We start from the raw sequence: 18,066 nt of genomic DNA on the forward strand, positions 1-18,066 counted from the left end.
CAAGCGTTCCGTCGGGGCGACAGATGCCAATCTAGCGGCAAGACCGTCCGATCTATCTTGTTAGGGCTCGCGAGCTGCCGTTAACACCGAGATTGAAACCAACCTCGAGCCAGGCCCAAACACACAGAGTAGCAAACTTCTGTTTGGCGCGAACCAGCCTTCTCCAGCTGCCGCTGAATGACATCCTACAGGCAGCAAAAACTGCACATTCGCATCCCGACCGTCTAGACAAGTGCTCCAGCTCTTGCATGATCATTGCCGAGTATACAGCCATCCCTAGACAATGAACCATGTTTCTTCCTACTTCCCACTCAGCCAGCATCCAGACCGCGTCAGAGGCGACTCACAGTCGCAAGGCGCAAGACGACAGGGATAGCTTTGAAGTCAGCTGGCCCCCCACAGAATGCAATCGATTGCCTGCTGGCCAACCACCTCCATCAACGCTTGACTGCTCGCATTCCAGTGTTCGGCCTACATCGCACAGCCTTGTTAGATCGACAATTAGTGCCCTTTCCTCGGACATAAAGAAACAACGCAGGGCTCCTTGTTTGTCTAGATCTGAAAGGTGTTTCTGACGGCCGACATCTTTCACAGGACTGACCCAGCGGGAAAAGGCGGTGTCCAACGTCCAAGCAGCCTAGACCCGGAAACCCAAACACGTCGACGCATTGTAGGGAACATGCCGATTCCAGGTCTTCGGGGGAGGGGAGTTCCTTGCATTTGACATCGCCTCGACTACGTTTACCCCGCCAAAGCTCACCAACTGTCACGACATGAACGTCCGACTACGCTCCGAACCACCGTACTCTGGGCCGCAACACGGCTTTCGGCCATTATTTTGCCATTGAAACGTTCAGAGAAGTGCGGTGAGGGCCTCATATTTGTTTCTCCAGAGTTCCACCTTTGGGCAGAGACAGGCAAGCCCGAGCACGCCTCTTCGCCACTAACCTTGTCTAGGTCAGATCTAGCTCGTTCACGAGGGTGGTGTCTACGCAAACTAGTCATCCGCAAGTTCCCAGGTGCCTAAATCTGGTTCGGAACCTGGCCTCACCGCATCGCTGCCCGTCATCATTACCAGTCTATTTGTCTTTAGTGACATGCAGAAACATTCTTGGAGAGGAGTGGCTGGAAGTCCTCGTTTCCGAAGTGGATTTCTGCCCAGATATCTCACCTCGCCCCGTCTGAATCTCGCAGCGTACGGAGATCTCCCGCAGTCTACAGGATCTAATCGGGATGACCGACATCTCGGTATCCACCAGCTTCTCGCTTCTCAAATCTTTGGTAGACTGACCTCACAGGACGATGAACGACGCCTAATACCAATGTATTGAATGGAACCGCCCAGTGCCACCCCTGTAGACGAACCAGTTCTTCAGCGCGCCATTCCAGGCGTTCCATTCATCATGTCACTCTCCACTAGCAATGTCTCTCCCATTAGCGGGACGAAACTAATTAACGGATCACAGACGATCAATCAGCGACGGAGAGCAAGAGACACCACCCATTGGCTTTTACTAGACAACCACACGACCAAGCAGATGCCAGCCCATGATCAAGCGTTCCCTCCCCCTTCAGGTTCCCGGTTTTACAGGCTGCCAGCTAGTCCGAGGTTCGACATGTGAGACCCAAAGACTGGTGATCACTGGGGTTCATCTGTCCAGAACAGTGTATGGGATATCTTGCTTATCTTTGCCTAAACATAGAGGTGTGCTTGCTCAAAGATGTACTCTGTAGGCGTCGCTTGCTTTACAGAGTAAATCAGGGGGCGGTGCAGTACCGGCGTCTTTTCGAATGCTTTGAGACACAAGGTTTATCAGAGTTCAATGGTTCGAGCTGAAGCAGTTCATTTCTTTGGCGCCTGATACGCAGTTCGGATGACTCGACGAGCTCTCAAAATATTGTTTCCTCTTTGGGAGAGGCGAATTATAGTGATTTGATATCTCAAGTATGCATCCATGATTCCTCGTTCTCGTGTAAGACCCGTAACGTTACTTTTGTTCCCGGGCACGCCTTGTTGCAGGCGCCAGCAGAACTCGAGACAGTAATGTAGAAGGTTATTTTTGCTTGGATCTTGCCAAGTGTGGGTTTTGAATGCACAGACAAAAGTGTCCAGAGTGCGGGCTCGGCGTGTAATTTGCTTTTCGAGCAACAAATTGTGTGGTGCATTATTGTCTTGACTTTTTGAATGTATGGTGTTTCGAGACAATGCCTCAACAAATTCCCTTTCTCAAGCTATGCGGCTAGGCCCAGACTCTGGCTGTGGTTCATTTGACGAAGGTGTGAAGCTTTTTTTTCTTCGAATATCATACCACTTGCCGTTCTTTGTTAGCCCGAGGTAGGGAGGGAGAGAGAATGTGTCAAAGGAGCCAGGGGTATGTGATTGATATGTTGCTTTCACTGCATGATGCGAAATCAACGGCCCGAGAGTACTCGCGTAGTACTGCAGCATCTTCTTCTCATGATTATCGATCTGCACTGCTGTCGTCGGCATTGTCAAAGGCTTGAATGCTGGGATTGAGTTCTATTGTACCAGCGGTTGTTGTTCTCAAAAGGGCAAATCAAAACGCTCGAAAACCTGCAAAGTCTTCCCGGAGCATTCTGTCTTGGACTGCAAATCTGCTAGTTTGATAGAGGTCTGTTATATCTTTCTGTTCGTTATAGATGCCAACATCCTGGACAATGTGAATCTGAGTTTGTATAAAGTGGATTGCAGCCATCGAGAACTCACCCCGTATCGCACTACTATATACAGAAGACACTCCAATGGATGGCCAATAGACTGGTCCTTGATTTCTAAGTCTTGCCGGATGTTTGAGTCGCATCTTGTTTCCCTTAATGCATTTGAACTCCGTCTCGGACATTTTGTCGGTTGTAACACTACGCGCCCCAATGCGTGCAATGAACACCAAATTGACAAGACCTCCTTTGGAGATCTCTTTGGAAATACTTTGCTAACCTGTAGTCAGCCATGAGTCTGTTAATATCTTGTGGAACCCGTTAGTCTGCCGTATGAAAAGCTGCAACTCATTCCCTAACGAACCAAAGGAGCAAGACACACGAGAATTTGCGAGCTAGACTTCGAGGTCTCAGAGGCGTATGTAAACAACAACTATTAATTCAACTTGTAGAGAGCTCGGGAGTACTTTTGCAAAGATGTGCCTTCCAGGGAGCAGGCTGAATATGCAGCGAGCGTGTGGGCCACTTATGTCGTGTCTAATCCTATAGAGTCCCGGAAGAGCGAAGCGATATAAAGTGTAGGTCAGGCAGTTGAAAGTGCGTTTCCGCACACAGAGAAAGGGGTAGTCTTCCGACTAAGAAACGGAAAACGATGGCCAATCGTCAGAAATAGCGTCCTTGCACTCAGCTGCCTCTAGTAGATGTGCGTACTTTGCAGATTGAATAAACATGGTGATTGCTGTGGCATTTCTACTTTTTAGCACGCATGATGCAGTCAGGTGGGGACTGGAGCTATGACAGGCGGTCCGGATGATAGAACTCTTAAGGTATCTAGGATTTGTCCAAGCCGAAGTGAAATATGCGTGTTGATGATAGATTGGACATCTGACAGTCCCATTGTGAGAGGAGAGATAGCCTGATCGCAATGATATAAAGTAGGCAATCCATGGATCATGCTTCTTACAATTATTCCAGGAACCTTCCTTGGTAGCAAGGTTCTGTCGCCAATCATGCAAAAATACGAAGGGAGATGAAGGCATCTAGGAGTCAGAGAGATCTACCAAAAAACGCTATCAAGCGAACGCATGTCAAGAGTGTCTGTCCCAAGCTCAGAATCACTTCGACTAACTGGAATAGATATACTGGAGTAAAGACAGAGATCGAGGGGGAAACATCGGATACGAGGGTCGATTCGAACTCGCGACTTCTCGATCTCAAGACTCAGATTGGTGAGGCAGTAGATAGTAGCAGTTGGTACCTAGGGAGTGTCATGAGGATGATGGATCCTGAGAGTTGCATGGTTCCATCACCAAAAATAACTAGTAGACAAATGTTCAAAAAGGGAAGCTGCCCGCTATGGCGTCACTTTGGGGTACAGCTCGCCACTCAAGGCTGCCCATCAAGGCACTCTAAAGGTAGAGTGTTAAAGGCAGAATCATATCGTTCGGCCGTCGTCTACAACGGGCGATGCTTCCTGGGAGGAATAATTGCGCTCCTGGTCCCTATGTTGGCTTCCCATCGCCCCATCAATTGCACCTCCTCTCAAATACGCAGCAGGCCTATGGTCATCTATTCATACTCGGTGATTCATTCCGTCACGGAGACGAAAATGCTATTGGTTCAGCATGCAAGGCATACTGTGATGTTATTGACAGTTTCAAATTCTTTATACATCTTTCAACACCTACAATCTTATGCCTATCGGCTACGGATCACCTGCCAGATTCACCTTTGTCACTCCTCCCATCCGTACAACAAAGTTTAAGCAAACTCGGCCTCATCAATGTTTCTCAAAAAGATGGTGTACCACTTGACGAGGTTAACGTGGCCCTTGACGCTAGTCTTCTCATCAACGGTATGAACTCCAGCCCACTCGTCGCTCTCAGGATCATATCCAGGAAGGAAGCGGAAAATGTGCTGCGTCAGGTCCCAGTAGTACCGGGTGTCCGTGTTACCCGTCATGATACCCGGCGAAACAACAATCTCCTCGCCGTAAAGGGCGCGCGTGGTGCCCGACAGGATTCCATACGGCGTCACGCCCTCCACCGACGTCGGTGTCACGGGCGCGGGCTCGAGAACTTTATCATTGCCCTTGAGCGTGATGCTCGACGGCGTCTCGGCCTCGTCGTCGAAGGCGTGGAGGGTGAGGTTGTACTTCTCCGCGACGGGGCGCACGATCGCCGCGAGCTTCTCCTGCACGCTAGACGTCTTGTCGCCGACGTTGACGCGGTGGTTGACGACGGCGCGGACGCGCTCCGGAAGGGCGTTGATCTTGACGCCGCCCTCGATGATGTCAGTCGCCACGGAGGTGGTGAAGAGGTATTTGACCTGCGGGCCGGCCTTGGCGGCCTCCTTTGCTAGGCGGTCCGTCTTCTTCTTGCACATCTGCTTGCTGGTGTCGGCGGGGAGAAGTCGGCGCAGGTTGTCGGGGAACTCTGGCGCGTACGAGGCGCCGCACTGGAGCTTCTCGAGGTACGGGTTCCCGGAGATGAGCTCGGGGGCGTAGAGGTTCGCCTCGATGTGCGTGATGAGCTCGGAGAGGATGCCGATGCCGGTGTGCTCGGGCGGGATGGAGCTGTGGCCGCCGGGAGTGCGGACGATGACCTCGACGTCGATGTAGCCCTTTTCGGCCGTGCCGGGAATGGCAAAGGTCTGACCCCATTGGGAGTCGAAACCGGATCCTTCGTCGACGATGATGGCGGCGCCATCCTTGCCGTAGCGCTCTAGCAGGAAGGGTGCGAGATGTCCCGCGCCGCGCTCGCCGGAGACCTCCTCGTCGAAGCCAAAGGACAAGACTACGGTGCGCTTGGGGGAGAAGCCGGCGTCGATCAGCAGCTCGACAGACTCGAGGATGCCGATGAGGGAGTTCTTGCAGTCCATGGCGCCGCGGCCCCAGACGTAGGTTCCGTCGTAGGCACCGCTCCAGGGCGGGTGCGTCCAGCTGTCGATGGTGGTGGGCGCCACGGGGACGGTGTCCTGGTGGGCCATGAGGACGGTGGGCTTGAGGCTCTCATCGGAGCCCTTCCATGTGTAGAGCAGGCCGTGGGTGTTTACGCGCTCGAGGCGTAGGGTGTCGTGGACCTTGGGGAAGGTCTTTGCGAGGTAGGCGGAGAAGGGGAGAAGCTTGTCCCAGCGGTCGTCGGCGCCGACGGGGCCGTAGTTGTCAAAGGACTCTGTGGGGATCTGGACGGCACCCGAGAGGCGGGCGACGGTCTCGTTGCGGAACTTGGGGCTGTCGAGGTATGAATCCAGCTGGGTGAGGCCAGACGAGTTCTGGGTCGGGAAGAGAGGGTCGACCTGGCGGCAGGCATTAGCGGCGGAAGAAGCGCCGCGGTGATGGCCGTGGCCGAGGAACGGGATGGCCGAGGCAGACGGCTTGTGAAGGTAGGCTAGAAGGAGGGCGGCGGGGATGAGGGACCACCACGCGGTCCGGCGGCGGCGTGGTTCCGGAGCTGTGAGCTCGGGCGCCGGGTGCGCGAGGGGGAGCTTCTCCGACATGGCGACTATCAACGGCAGTGTGAGCACTCAATTGAAACGACGCTGTGTGATGTGCCAATACTGTTTGCCGCTCACTTGTGTGCAGAACTTTGGGGGCGCGGGGTGGGAGGAGTTGATGTGAGTGAGTGAGAGTTGAGAGTGAAGATGAGAGTGAGGTTGAGAATGAGGAGGTGAAGTCATGGAGGAAGACGCGACGGGGTCCATCGGTGGTGTGCTACCCCATGAGTATGACAAATGGGACGAATAAGTGCACGGCGTGTCAATCAATGGTCTCCCCCCGATTTCCCCGCCGTTTCATCCGAAATGGCACTCAGAAGCACCTCGAAAGCTCCGATCCTTCGGCGCCGCTATCGCAACTGGCGATGGACGGCATGACGGTGCGGATACCTCACCTCAGGTTGATAACGATATCGGGATTTCTGCCCACTCATCTCCAAGTCATCGAATCTTCAACTCCTCATGCGGGGCTCAAAGGCGTTGTGCAGCTTCCGGATTGGGACCTCGTCGGCTTCAACCGGCTGGCTTCACATACCACCCGGCCGGGATGTTGCTGACCGGGCAGTGGGATCGCCTTCCTTGCAGCTTCTCCTCGGCTATTCGATAAAGCTGAAGTTTGAGCTCTGCTCGGCTCTTTGGCTGAATCCAGGATAGCTTCCATTCGCTGCGGCCCCCTGTATCGGAGCTTTATCATTCGAATTGGGATGTTATGTGGGACTCGAGCGTTGAGTTGAACCTTACCAAATTGTACGGCATCACGGGTAAGGATGCAGCGACGGCATCACCAAGCCGAAGGTAACATTCTTCAGCAAACCATCATTATGGACGTAAAGACTGGTGGTATCTATGCAATCCGCTCATTTGCTGTTCTTCAGCCCCTCCATTCGCGTCCGCGCAGCTCTCAATAGAGCCCACGCAACCAGCCGGTACACAATCACACACCCAGCCAATGCCGCAATGTTGACGTTCGGATCCACGTTGAACTTGTACAATTCCAGCACGTCCTCCCCCGTCTCCACCGGACAACGTCCATCCGGCAGCCTCTGCCCGTCCTCGCACGTGAACGTGACCGACCTTAGGCTGTATGGCGCCAGAGCCCGCGTCCCGTACCTAATGGGCGAGAGGTAGTTGAAGATCTTGAACAGCTCCGGCATATCGATGGAGAGAACACCCGCCATCGTGTTGGCAACAGACAATATCACCGACGTGAGGTTCACGGCGAACCCCGTGTGGTTGAAGAGCGTGTTGAACATGATGCCCACCGACTCACCGCACGAAACGATGCCAAAGCACGAAAACACGCAGACGAAGTACATTGTCACCGTCCGCGGGAACCCCACCGCCAAATCCGCGAGCACGCCAAATATGAGGCAGCTGATAATCTCAAAGGGGAACTCGAGCACAGAGTACGCCGCCAGGAACGCCTCAACGCTGTACACCCCGTCGTCGTCCTCACGGTAGAACACGTCGCGCTCGGCGGGGTAGACGGCGACGTTTTGCAGCATGCCCACAAAGTAAAAGGCGCCAATCTCCTGCACGAAGCCCATGCGGTTCTGCACAGAGTAGTAGTCGTTCTTGAGCGGCGCGAAAAAGAGGGCGAGGACGATGCCTAGGCCCACGACCTGCATGATGCGTGCGAGGAGGAGCGGCGGCTGGCGGCGGAAGTTGATGAGGCCGCGGTGGACGAGGAGGGGGAAGGCGACGAAGAAAGAGGCGCGTTTGCGGACGAGAGCGCCTAGCTCGGCTGGGGTCGCGAGGTTTACCTTGTTGAAAGCCAAGGCTTTTCGAGGGTGTCCAACGTTGGCCGGCCCAGTCGATGAGCGAGTGATTGCTTCATGCTCCTGGCTCTCGTTGATGCTGGGCAGCTCTCCCGTCGTCTTGACTGCAGGCATCTTTGCATGTCTCTGCCATGCGCCGATCAGAGCCTCGACCTTTTCCCTGCTCTCGGCCTCTCTTGTTTCCTGTTGCAGATTGATCGTGACGAGATCAAGCGCAAAGTCGGCCGGGTTAGTGTGAGCAGGACAGGTGAATCCCTGGCGCTCAAAGTAGGGCAGCATCTCCGTCGCCGATCCGGCATACGCGGGCGATCCTCCACGGGCAAGCAGCAAGACGTTTCCAAAGTGCTTGAACAAATCAGATCGCGCCTGATGAATCGTCAGGATCAGCGTCCGGCCTTCGTTGGCGAGACCTTGCAGGACCTCCATGATGGAGCTAGCCGTGAAGGCGTCCAGCCCGCTCGTCGGCTCATCCAGTAGTAGCACGAGCGGGTCGCTGAGTAGCTGTACGGCAATGGTGACTCGCCGTTTTTCGCCCCCCGAGATGCCCTTGACGAGCTCGTTGCCCACGAGGTTGTCCGCGCAGTCCTTGAGACCCATCTTCAGCAAGACTTCCTCTGCACGCTTGGATTTCTCGTCGCTGCTCATGTGGGCTGGAAGGCGTAGCCCTGCAGAGAACCGGAGCGTCTCTCGTACCGTGAGGGACGGCAGGAGAGCGTCGTCATCCTGGCAGACATACGAACACACCGAGCGAATGACCGAGTTGGACGGTTGTGCGTTGTTGAAGGTGAGCTTTCCCGACAGCCTATAGCGCGTGCTGAGGCTGCTGGGAAGTCGCAAAGACATGGCATTGAGAAGAGACGTCTTGCCACTTCCCGAGGGACCCATGATGACGTTGAGTTTTCCTGCCTCGAACGTTGTACTCACTGGATTAAGGATCGTCTTGGTTGGTAGCGTCTTGCCCGAAGCTGCCCTCTTGTCCAAGGCTAGAGCAAAGTCATCCAGCCCTACGTCGATAGTGCGAATCTCGGAGATGGAATGCGTCTTCATCTTCTCCTTGCCGGCTGATAAATCAGTGTCTGAGACTCTAGCACGAGCAATAGTCATCTCTTGCTTAATGTACTGGAGTCCGATGGCGGATAAGATGCAGAAGAAGACGATAAACGCAACAAGCACGACAATGGGCCTCCATATCCAATTCTGCGGAAACCCGAGGGAGTCCATAATGAATCGGCCAGTGTACTGCACGCATGCTGGGTTCGAGGCCCCGCCATCAACCGGGCAGTCGTAGAACGAACCCTCAAACTCGTTACCACAATAGGCGCCAAAAGTGTAGAACTGGACAGCGTTAGCAAGGCCATGTCGGAAGCTCTGTTGTTTGGACCTACTGAGTATGTGATCCATTTGAGCCAGCGCACATACACTGGAATCGAGTTCGCTTGAATGAACATGCCGCAAGCCATGCTCTGCAGGGTAAACACCATGTTGGCAATCAGACTCGCACCAGGAAAGTTTCTTGACGCCGTGACACATGTAATTGCGCACGTCACGGCAATATAGTGATTCAGCACCGTGATGGCGAAGAAGATAAAGAACTGGCTGGCATCTCGTTCAAAGCCGCCCATGAAGTAGAAGATAATGGAGAAGAGGAACGGGACGGGCAGATCTTCAGTGAACAGCCGCGCCAAGCGGCGAGAGAAAAGGAACGGGATCGCATCGACGCATGATTCGCTGTGCTCGCGATCGTAGGTTGGGATGTCGACCGTAAGCCGGTAGACCTCGAACATCAGAGTCAGGTATCCCTGCAGGCCTGCCGCAGTATAGAGCGCGCCTTGGCGGGAGCGGATACCCGAGAGATCTCTGGGTAGGTTGTAGAATATGTAACCCGTTACGAGTGCCATGAGAATCGCTTCCGTTGTTGATGCCAGCATGCCCATCGGGTCACGGTATGTGACTTTGAATGTTCTGTTGGTCAGGACTCGTAGTTGTCGGATGTATGATGCGTGTTTGTTGGTCTTGGAGGTCGGGCTTTTCCCCGTCGATGTGCTCTCAATCGCCTTGTCTGTTGGCGCAAAAATCGCTTTGCTTTCGTGAATCCATGCTTGCTTCAGTTGATTGACCCGTTCCGTTGTCTCCTGCTCTAGTTCGGGCGTGCGATTGTCTATGGCAGCGATGTCGATGACGAATTCCGCCGGGTTCACAAAAGGTGGCAGCTTGAAACCCAGACCCTCGAAGAATGGCACGCAGTTCTTTGCAGGGCCCGAAAAAACCGGACTTCCCTTGGTGAGAATGATGAGGTTGTCGAAGAGATCCCATATTTCCGACCGAGGTTGGTGAATGGTGGTGATAATGGTTCGCCCCTTGGTGGCTAGCTTCTTTAGCGTGCGCATTAATTGAAAGGCACTTGTCGCATCTAAGCCAGTTGTCGGTTCATCGAGAAAGAGAACCGACGGGTTGGCCAGCAATTGAACTCCAATGCTGACTCTCCGCTTCTCGCCTCCAGAGCATCCCCGGTGCTGTCTATCTCCTATCCTTGTATTGGAACATTCCTTGAGACCGAGTTCCAGAATGACCTCCTCCACGATGCGAGCGCGCTCTTCAGCAGTTGTCGGAGGCGGCAACCTCAGGTCGGCGGAGTACTGCAGCGTCTCGCGCACAGTCAGCGAGGGCAGGAGAATATCCTGCTGCATGACATAGGCGTGCCGCGCGTTGTGAATGCCCTCATTGCCGTTGAAGGTGATATGGCCACTTTGGGCGAGTCGCGCACTGATCATGCGCTCCGATAGCGTATTTAGTAGCGTTGTCTTACCGGAACCGCTACCGCCAATGATGGCTGTCAGTGTGCCCGGTTGCAGGGAAGCATTAACGTGGTAAATCAGATTTTTGGAGCTTGGTTCAGGGTTGAATTTTGACTTTGCCAGCTCGGGGTAGGTTGCAGGGTCCCACCACGAAGGCGAGGTGTCGACGGTGACAGCCAAATCGCGTATCTGGACATCAACTGCTTCGACGTCGTCGAGGGAGATGTGACCGGCGCCAGAGAGCGAGAAGCGCGCCGCGTCAGGTTGCTCTGGGGCATGTGGAGGAGCTGATTCCTCGATGGAGCTTTGGCGGTCGAACTTGTCCATCTCGACCACGATTGCTCCGTCGTCGTTGGATGTCGGATTTGATGTCGAAGACATGGTTGTGGGCGATCCAACCGCGGCGAGACAATTGATGAGAAAAATACGGCCACTCAAAGCGCATGCCGGTTGGCACTGGCTGCGAAAGCGGACGACCGCTTCTGATCAGATTTGTTTCACTGCGACAAGTGGATGATAGATCTCTTGGGCCGTGCTAGAGTCTCTCTCTTGAAGATGCAACCAAGTTGACAGCGGTGAGCCGTGCAGAGACGCTCCAACGTATTCTCCTCCAAAGATCGAGGGGGTGGATATTAGAGGGACTGGATTGACCAGCGGGATCTAGATATCAAGCCGTGAGGCGAACGGAGTAGAGAGAAACGGTCTCGGGCGGGAAGTTGAACAAGACAAAAGCCAAACGAAGAAGAAACGCCATCGGATGGGTGAAGATGACAGACGCCACGAAGGGGATAGAGAGGATGACATGGACTTTTTCTTAGACGAGCGGTTCGGTGGACGTTGGGTCAAGTGCATGCATCCGCATGAGTGGTATGCAACCTCAAGCCGAGGGGTCCAAGGATCGCGCGTGCAGGACAACACCCACGCGGCCATGTCCATGCCCACCCCTTCGTAGCGTAGCTTAAGCGTTCTCTCTTTGACATTCTGGCTAAGCGACCTTGGCCGGCGAAGCGAGGGCGGATACTCACGCAAGCGAGCCCAGGATGTGTGTTACTGCAGCTGCACGTTTTCACTAAACATCCCCCACAACCCTCCCACATTTCCCTCCCCCACCTGTCCCCGAGGGGTCAGACTGACAATTGTGTACCAAAACTTTCTGTACGAATACTCAAGCAAATATCTGTTCTCGTCTGATTTCGTGCTGATTCTTTGAAGGCTTGGAAGATTTGAAAGTTGTTTGTGAAGAATTGATGTGAAAAGTCTGGAGGCTGTGATGCGAAGGGTACGTACATTCTTGACTGGGTAGAGTAACTTGAGGTCGTCGCATTCAACGAGGTCGGTTCTGGCTCTGATCGCCCCGTATGTCAATGCTTGCTGGTATGCGATATTGGTGATTGCCAGGCTTTCAAGCAACTTGTTACAAGTGCTTCGTATTGACTTGCCAATCGCCTGGATGCGCCAAGTGGGCGCAGGAACGAGCAACAGGACCTGTTGAGCTGGAGCAAAAGATTCGGTTATTGGTCAGTACCTAGCATTCGTACTTGAGCGTTTAGCGACATTTGATGGTGGAAGCGGAAAGCAATGGCGCTAGCATGGATGATGGGCGAGGCGAGTAAGAGTATCCGCACGGATGGTTCCAATACCGGTACACATCACCTCGTAGAGTCGTAGCAGGCCCTCTGTGCCTCTTCACTTCTCAGCTCTTAATCTCACATAATACCAACCCCTGCTGTTGATGCTTACGCCCTGCATCCAGATAACTCAACCGGCATCGCAAGTGGCCTGCCTGCTCGAGCGACATCAACTCCGGCGAAGTGCGAAAATTGCAGTAGCAAGAATAATCCTGGGGTCAAATCATTGGATGTCAACATGGAGTCGTTCTTGTGAACTTGGATTCTCATCTCGGAGTAAGTTAAGTGTTAATTTGGCGACATGGGGGTCATCATAGGGGCGACCTTGGGGGGCCACGATGTCACATGCTTGTCAGCCTTAAAGGCGGCAAATCACAGTCCCGATTGGTTCCCGAACCTTACTGCGTAGCTCGCCAGGTTTCTTGACAACGATGTCGTAGGTGGTTTGTGATTTGTGAGGCAATATACATTGTTTGTTCATGGGTATCTGTGAGTTCGATGCTGTGGTGTTGTAAAAGACGCAACTTTCCATCTTTATCCGATGACTAGAGTTTATTGCTGGACGTTGAAAGATGAAATGAAACTTTGAACATCAGTATCCACTCAAACTAAATTTTTAGATTATGTCAGTGGGATATTTAAGGAGGCTGGTCGATCAATGTAGAGGTACTAGAGGTGTATAATTGGGTTCATCACTCGTGGTCATTCGTTTCCTAGGGCGGGCTTTCCTTCTCAGCTATCAATGATGAAGTACGTGCATTATCATTGAGAAGATCAGGCAACTGTGTCAAATATCTGCATATGGCCAACACGTCCACTGATCTAGATTAGTCGGATCTACCACCAAACTGATATCATTGACATGTGGTTTGCCACCATTGTTATTATTCGTGTTGAGTGTTGCTTTTCGACACCTTTATTGAGCTCGCGTATACTGCTGGGTTGTCTACAAGTCACAACATCATTCAGAGGCTCAGTCATTCAAGCATCACTCCGAGAAAACACAGAGACGCCAGTGGGCACATGAGATGATAAGTGTACTGATCTGACAAAAAGGAGATCCTCACTGAGAGGAGCCTACGCTGCCGAAAAATAGTCTCAATCAGTAGATAACTGGCCAGTCCGACTCCCACCGAATAAGGTTAATACCCAACAGTGCAGCATTGGCGCTGTTGTAGTAATGGTACACAAACACATCAGCGTCCGCGTCCGTAAACACAGATGGGTGACCAGGCCCATAGATGGAGCCGTGAGTAGCCATCACCTCAGTACCGCCGCCATTCAACATGCTCACTCCGTTACGATCGGTAAATGGGCCCGTCACGCTGGTAGACCGGCCGACCATGGTGCGGTAGGTGCTCGAGGCGCCCTTGCAGCAGAAGTCGAACGACACCCACAGGTAGTAGTAACTCCCGCGGCGCGTGATAAAGGGCGCTTCAATGGCGCCGTCGTTGACGGTGCGGCGGGCAAGAGAGACGAGGTTGGTACCGGAGCGCTTGCCGGTGCTGGGGTTGATGGAGATCATCTTGATGCCCGTCCAGAAGGAGCCAAACGATAGCCACCAGTTGCCGCTGGCGTCGACGATGAGGTTGGGGTCGATGGCGTTGTAGTCGACGGAGCTTGAAGATTCAATGACGAGACCCTGGTTCGTCCACGAGCCGGAGGCGCCGGTGGAGCTCGTGGCGAGGAAGATGGCGGACTTTTGGGAGCCGAAAGTGGACGCCGAGTAGTACATGTAGTACTGCCCGTTGCGGTAGGAGATGTCTGGGGCCCAGAGGTTGGTGTCTCCGCCCGTGTAAGCGGTTGTCCATGAGGCGCCGTTGGGGAAGGCAGCGCCGGCATCACGCCATACGGTGCGGTCGGTGGACGTCTTGAGAGCGATGTTAGTTCCCGTGTGGGCCATGAGGTATGTGCCACTTGACGTCTTAAGGACGGACGGGTCGTGGACATTGATGCTGCCGGAGACGGGACCTGGATTCGGGTACGCTGCGGAGACGCTCGGAACGGCTGATAGGACAGTGAGCAGGCCACCGAGAAGACCCTTCCATGTTGGCGTCATTGTGAATTGTAAAGCTCTTGTCAAGTCTCTCAGCTGGTACAAGTTGTTTGAGAGGTGGAACACCGGTTGCCAAGGCAAATCTCAAAGGTAATAGACGCCGACGCCGCAGGTTGACAATCTCAACAGAGACGAGTTACAGTCGCAGCTGCGCCCTATTTATTCTTCAATTCGAAGAGCGCGAACGAGGTCATCTTGGCTACCTGGGCTGTCTCTCCGCCCTACCTAGGCATGTTACATCGAATCCCGGGTCCGGCAGACGGAGTTTTGATAGGTGCAAACTACTTGGAAAATTTCCCATTGGTCCTGTTATAGACTCGAGCATGGGTGTCTGCCGGTAGTTGGTCAGATACGTGGATTTAGTCAACTTCTTATTTTCCGTGTGTTCTCACGTTGCCAAGGAGCCCCATCCTCTGGACTCCAAGCGCACCACGGATTAATCTCCAACCCCCGCGGAGAGTTTGGTCCCGTGATTGTTCTTGGTGTATTTAGGGGTCTTACCCCAAGAAGAAGAAAACCAACGCGTGGGGCGGTGGCTGATGACACGAAGTGAACCGTCTTTATGACAGAAACATTTGTGAATTGACGTGCTGCACTCAAAATTGTCTGTCGCTTTTACGCGCTTTTACGCGCTTGTATACTCGAAACTCTCCCTCGTAGCTGTTCATTTGAAGGCCTAGTGTAGACCCGTATGTTGCAGCTCATATTTAATGATGCAAGTTCACATCGCTGGCAAGAGGAGTGGGGGGATAGTACGGTATCGTGTTAACTGGAGGACATGCTGGTATTGCAGCAATGCTCGCTGCTCGTGAAAGCAAGTGAACAGGGTGTTTGAGCTACAACAAGAAGGCAGCGACACGATGGCACAACGAGTCATATGCTTGCATTTTCAGGCAAAACAAGATCATGTCATCAAAATGGAGGAAAGGGATTGTTTGAGGCACAAGTAGGTATTCAAAAGTGGCGACGCTGCCACGATTCATCAGAGATTCCCTCCACTTCATCAACATAGAGCATTATTTGAAGTATTCAAAAGCGTGACAATACAACCTTGAAGTAGTCATCTGCCCAGTAACAGAACGGAGAGAAATCTCCAATGATAGAATCACCATGGCACTGTTGAAGCTATGCCTACATCACACCACTTCATGAAGTCATAGCGGTGTATTAACACGGGTTCTTAGTTTTTACGCGCACCTTTTGTTCAAACTTTGAGGCTTCCGGCTTGTTCAAGAACCTGCATGAAGTCCATATACTCCTCCCAAAGGCTACAGCTGAAACTGAACGTTACCAGGTCATTTCAAAAATATCAGGTTGGTGGCGATGTCATAATCTTTATCATTGCCAACTCGATCGTCTTTAGAGTCATTCGAATTTTCAAACACCCAGAAATCAAGAGTGGGACGACGTTGACTTCGACCGGCCCTAGAGATATAATTCGGACTCCCGCATCGATGTGGGTGCCGAAAATAGAAGCTGTGTGTTCCAACGCGCATTGTGTATATTTATTCAAGTTCCCGAACAAGGAACGTCCTTCAACTCAAGCATTTTCTCGAATAGAAAAACGCCTTGCAGGATCTGGCTAATGGACGCAACTCCTGAACTCCTCTATCGTCTTCCAAGTAATTTGGAGCACTTGCTCATGGACGCTGTCGATGCAGGCAGCACTATGGCGAGAAATACTTCATTACGAAACCCATCATAGAAGGTAGGCTTGACAGCAGATTGTGGAAGACTTTGCATAGCGATATCCTCCAGATGCTGACGAAGGGAGTTTGCACCATGGTGTTCGAGCAGCTTCATTGTGTTTAGCACATTGACCATCTGCCGAGGAACCCAGGACGCGCTTGGCATTTGTGTTTTCTGGTGGCTTACCCTTTGAGAGCCGTCACGTGAGAGTATCTCGAGACTTGTTGGGGTTGAGCGACTGATTGACAGGTCTACTAACGGCACGCAGCTCGGTTTCAACGATATCTCCGGAGCGGGGCACGGAGGGGCCGTGCCAATGACTGTGGAAGACGGGACCCACATCTCCGGACGCGCGGGGGCATCAATTTGGCATCACTGGACGCGGAAGCTGATCACACGAGCTTGATACCTATTTGGGAAACTACTGTATGTACTGTATGTATGTATGGAAGAAATGGTCGTCTTATGTCGTGCATCACTGAGGCTGTGAAGGCCATGGTGCAGCAGGTCTCCAAACAAGGTAGGATGGAGTGAGTATTGGTTGGGTCGCCAAGTCGGAATGACTCGGGCTTATTTGCTGCTGGAGAATGGGCGGTCTGTCTGTGAAACTCCGGAGTTGGCATGGAAGAATCTTGGCTATTCCCAACGTTACGATAAGGGTGATTTGATTTCGTCTCGGATGTGCCGTGATGATGGTTTGTACGTTGCCTGTAAGGTAAGAAGCCTGAGGTAGGAGGGGCCATGCTGATGCTGTGCGACGGGGTAGAAGATGGCTGGATGGGTTGATGAAGCGAGCTTGGCTGGACGGCATTGTCCACTCAGAAGCGGTGGCTGGCACACATGTCCTGGCAGCCAAGACTCCCAAGAGCCCCAGACTGTGGAACTGTGGAGGAATTCTGGGTATGGTGATGGACGTTGATAGTGTGGGATATCCGCCGCGGACACGACCTCGGTGGTATACCGGGGAGAAGGCCGTTTGAACCTTGGTCCATTGTGATTCCAAAGCGAGCCACTAGGTAGGTAGTATGGAATGGAAGGCTTCCAGAACCGTTAGTATCCGTACGGATATCTAAGGTGCCTAAGGGCCTTTAGTGTCTAGTAGGTAGGCGGTAGTCTGTAGACCGATGCTGCCCAGGCTCGTGGAGGCCCTGGAGGGGTTCCCAAGACGCGCCACCGGCGCCATCGCCGTCATCGCCGGCTGCGCCCCAACCACGATGGGGGGAGGCACGGAGGGAAAGACCACCCCTCTCCCACAGTCGTTGCTTTCCGTGCTTTCCCCCGGGGGTCGCACTTGCCCCTCCCCACGCCCGCCCGCCTCCGCTCCTTTCCGGCGTGTCTTTCTTCTTTCCTCCCTTTGCACCGTCACCAGCACCATGTGCAATGGCCCCAAGTTCCCGCCGTGCTTTCCCTACAAATTCGAGCGGACTTGGCATCTGACGTAATCGTTCCAATCGTGCACTTTCCCATGTCTGAATGCGTGCGACCTTCCCTGCCAGAAAGGAAAAAAAAAAAGACATAACACGAATATCCGGTATATCCCCAGATAATGCTGCACACAGCACGAGGGCCCGCCTCCGCCAAGGTCAGCCAAGATGGCCAAGCGTGATCTAATGCTTGATGGATGGATACACTCGCCGACTTCTGCACCAGTAAGAAAATCTTCGGAGACACAATTCCTGTCACCGTCACCATCTGTACCTTCCAGTATGGGGTACTTGCCTTACATCCATGTTCTGTCCGCGTACCTTAGGTACTGTGCCCCCCTCCAGGGCAGTCTTTCCTTGTTGTTCCTCAACTGCCACGATACCGGTACCGTTCTTGCCGTTGCCGCACTCCATGGATTCCAATTGTTCTTGGCGATGCTGCCTTTCGCCCTCCCTCCTGCCCTCAAAAAGCAGAACGATGCCCCCTTCCCGGTCTCTGCCTCTTGACGTCTCGTTCTCACCAAC

General features: G+C 53.2%; 4 protein-coding genes across 4 annotated transcripts; all 4 read right to left on the reverse strand.

Annotated features, from left to right (window-relative positions):
* Positions 1-4,437: 4,437 nt before the first annotated feature.
* CABS01_07622 (peptidase family M20/M25/M40) lies at positions 4,438-6,174 on the reverse strand (the record flags this gene model as incomplete). Its single annotated transcript, XM_060540984.1, has 1 exon — positions 4,438-6,174. One exon carries the CDS (start codon positions 6,172-6,174, stop codon positions 4,438-4,440), a length of 1,737 nt encoding a protein of 578 aa, XP_060403152.1.
* Positions 6,175-7,028: 854 nt separating this feature from the next.
* CABS01_07623 (ABC transporter) lies at positions 7,029-11,125 on the reverse strand (the record flags this gene model as incomplete). The annotated part of the gene is made up of 2 exons (XM_060540985.1): positions 7,029-9,284; positions 9,335-11,125. The coding sequence occupies 2 exons, from the start codon at positions 11,123-11,125 to the stop codon at positions 7,029-7,031; spliced, it is 4,047 nt and encodes a 1,348-aa protein (XP_060403153.1).
* Positions 11,126-13,474: 2,349 nt separating this feature from the next.
* CABS01_07624 (glycosyl hydrolase family 43) lies at positions 13,475-14,431 on the reverse strand (the record flags this gene model as incomplete). Its single annotated transcript, XM_060540986.1, has 1 exon — positions 13,475-14,431. The coding sequence occupies one exon, from the start codon at positions 14,429-14,431 to the stop codon at positions 13,475-13,477; it is 957 nt and encodes a 318-aa protein (XP_060403154.1).
* A 2,774-nt stretch (positions 14,432-17,205) lies between these two features.
* CABS01_07625 (uncharacterized protein) lies at positions 17,206-17,955 on the reverse strand (the record flags this gene model as incomplete). Its single annotated transcript, XM_060540987.1, has 2 exons — positions 17,206-17,586; positions 17,842-17,955. 2 exons carry the CDS (start codon positions 17,953-17,955, stop codon positions 17,206-17,208), a joined length of 495 nt encoding a protein of 164 aa, XP_060403155.1.
* Between the last annotated feature and the right edge of the window lie 111 nt (positions 17,956-18,066).

The sequence above is a fragment of the Colletotrichum abscissum genome (assembly GCF_030869225.1).
Source record: "Colletotrichum abscissum strain IMI 504890 chromosome Unknown Scaffold_16.1, whole genome shotgun sequence".
Lineage (NCBI taxonomy): Eukaryota > Fungi > Ascomycota > Sordariomycetes > Glomerellales > Glomerellaceae > Colletotrichum > Colletotrichum abscissum.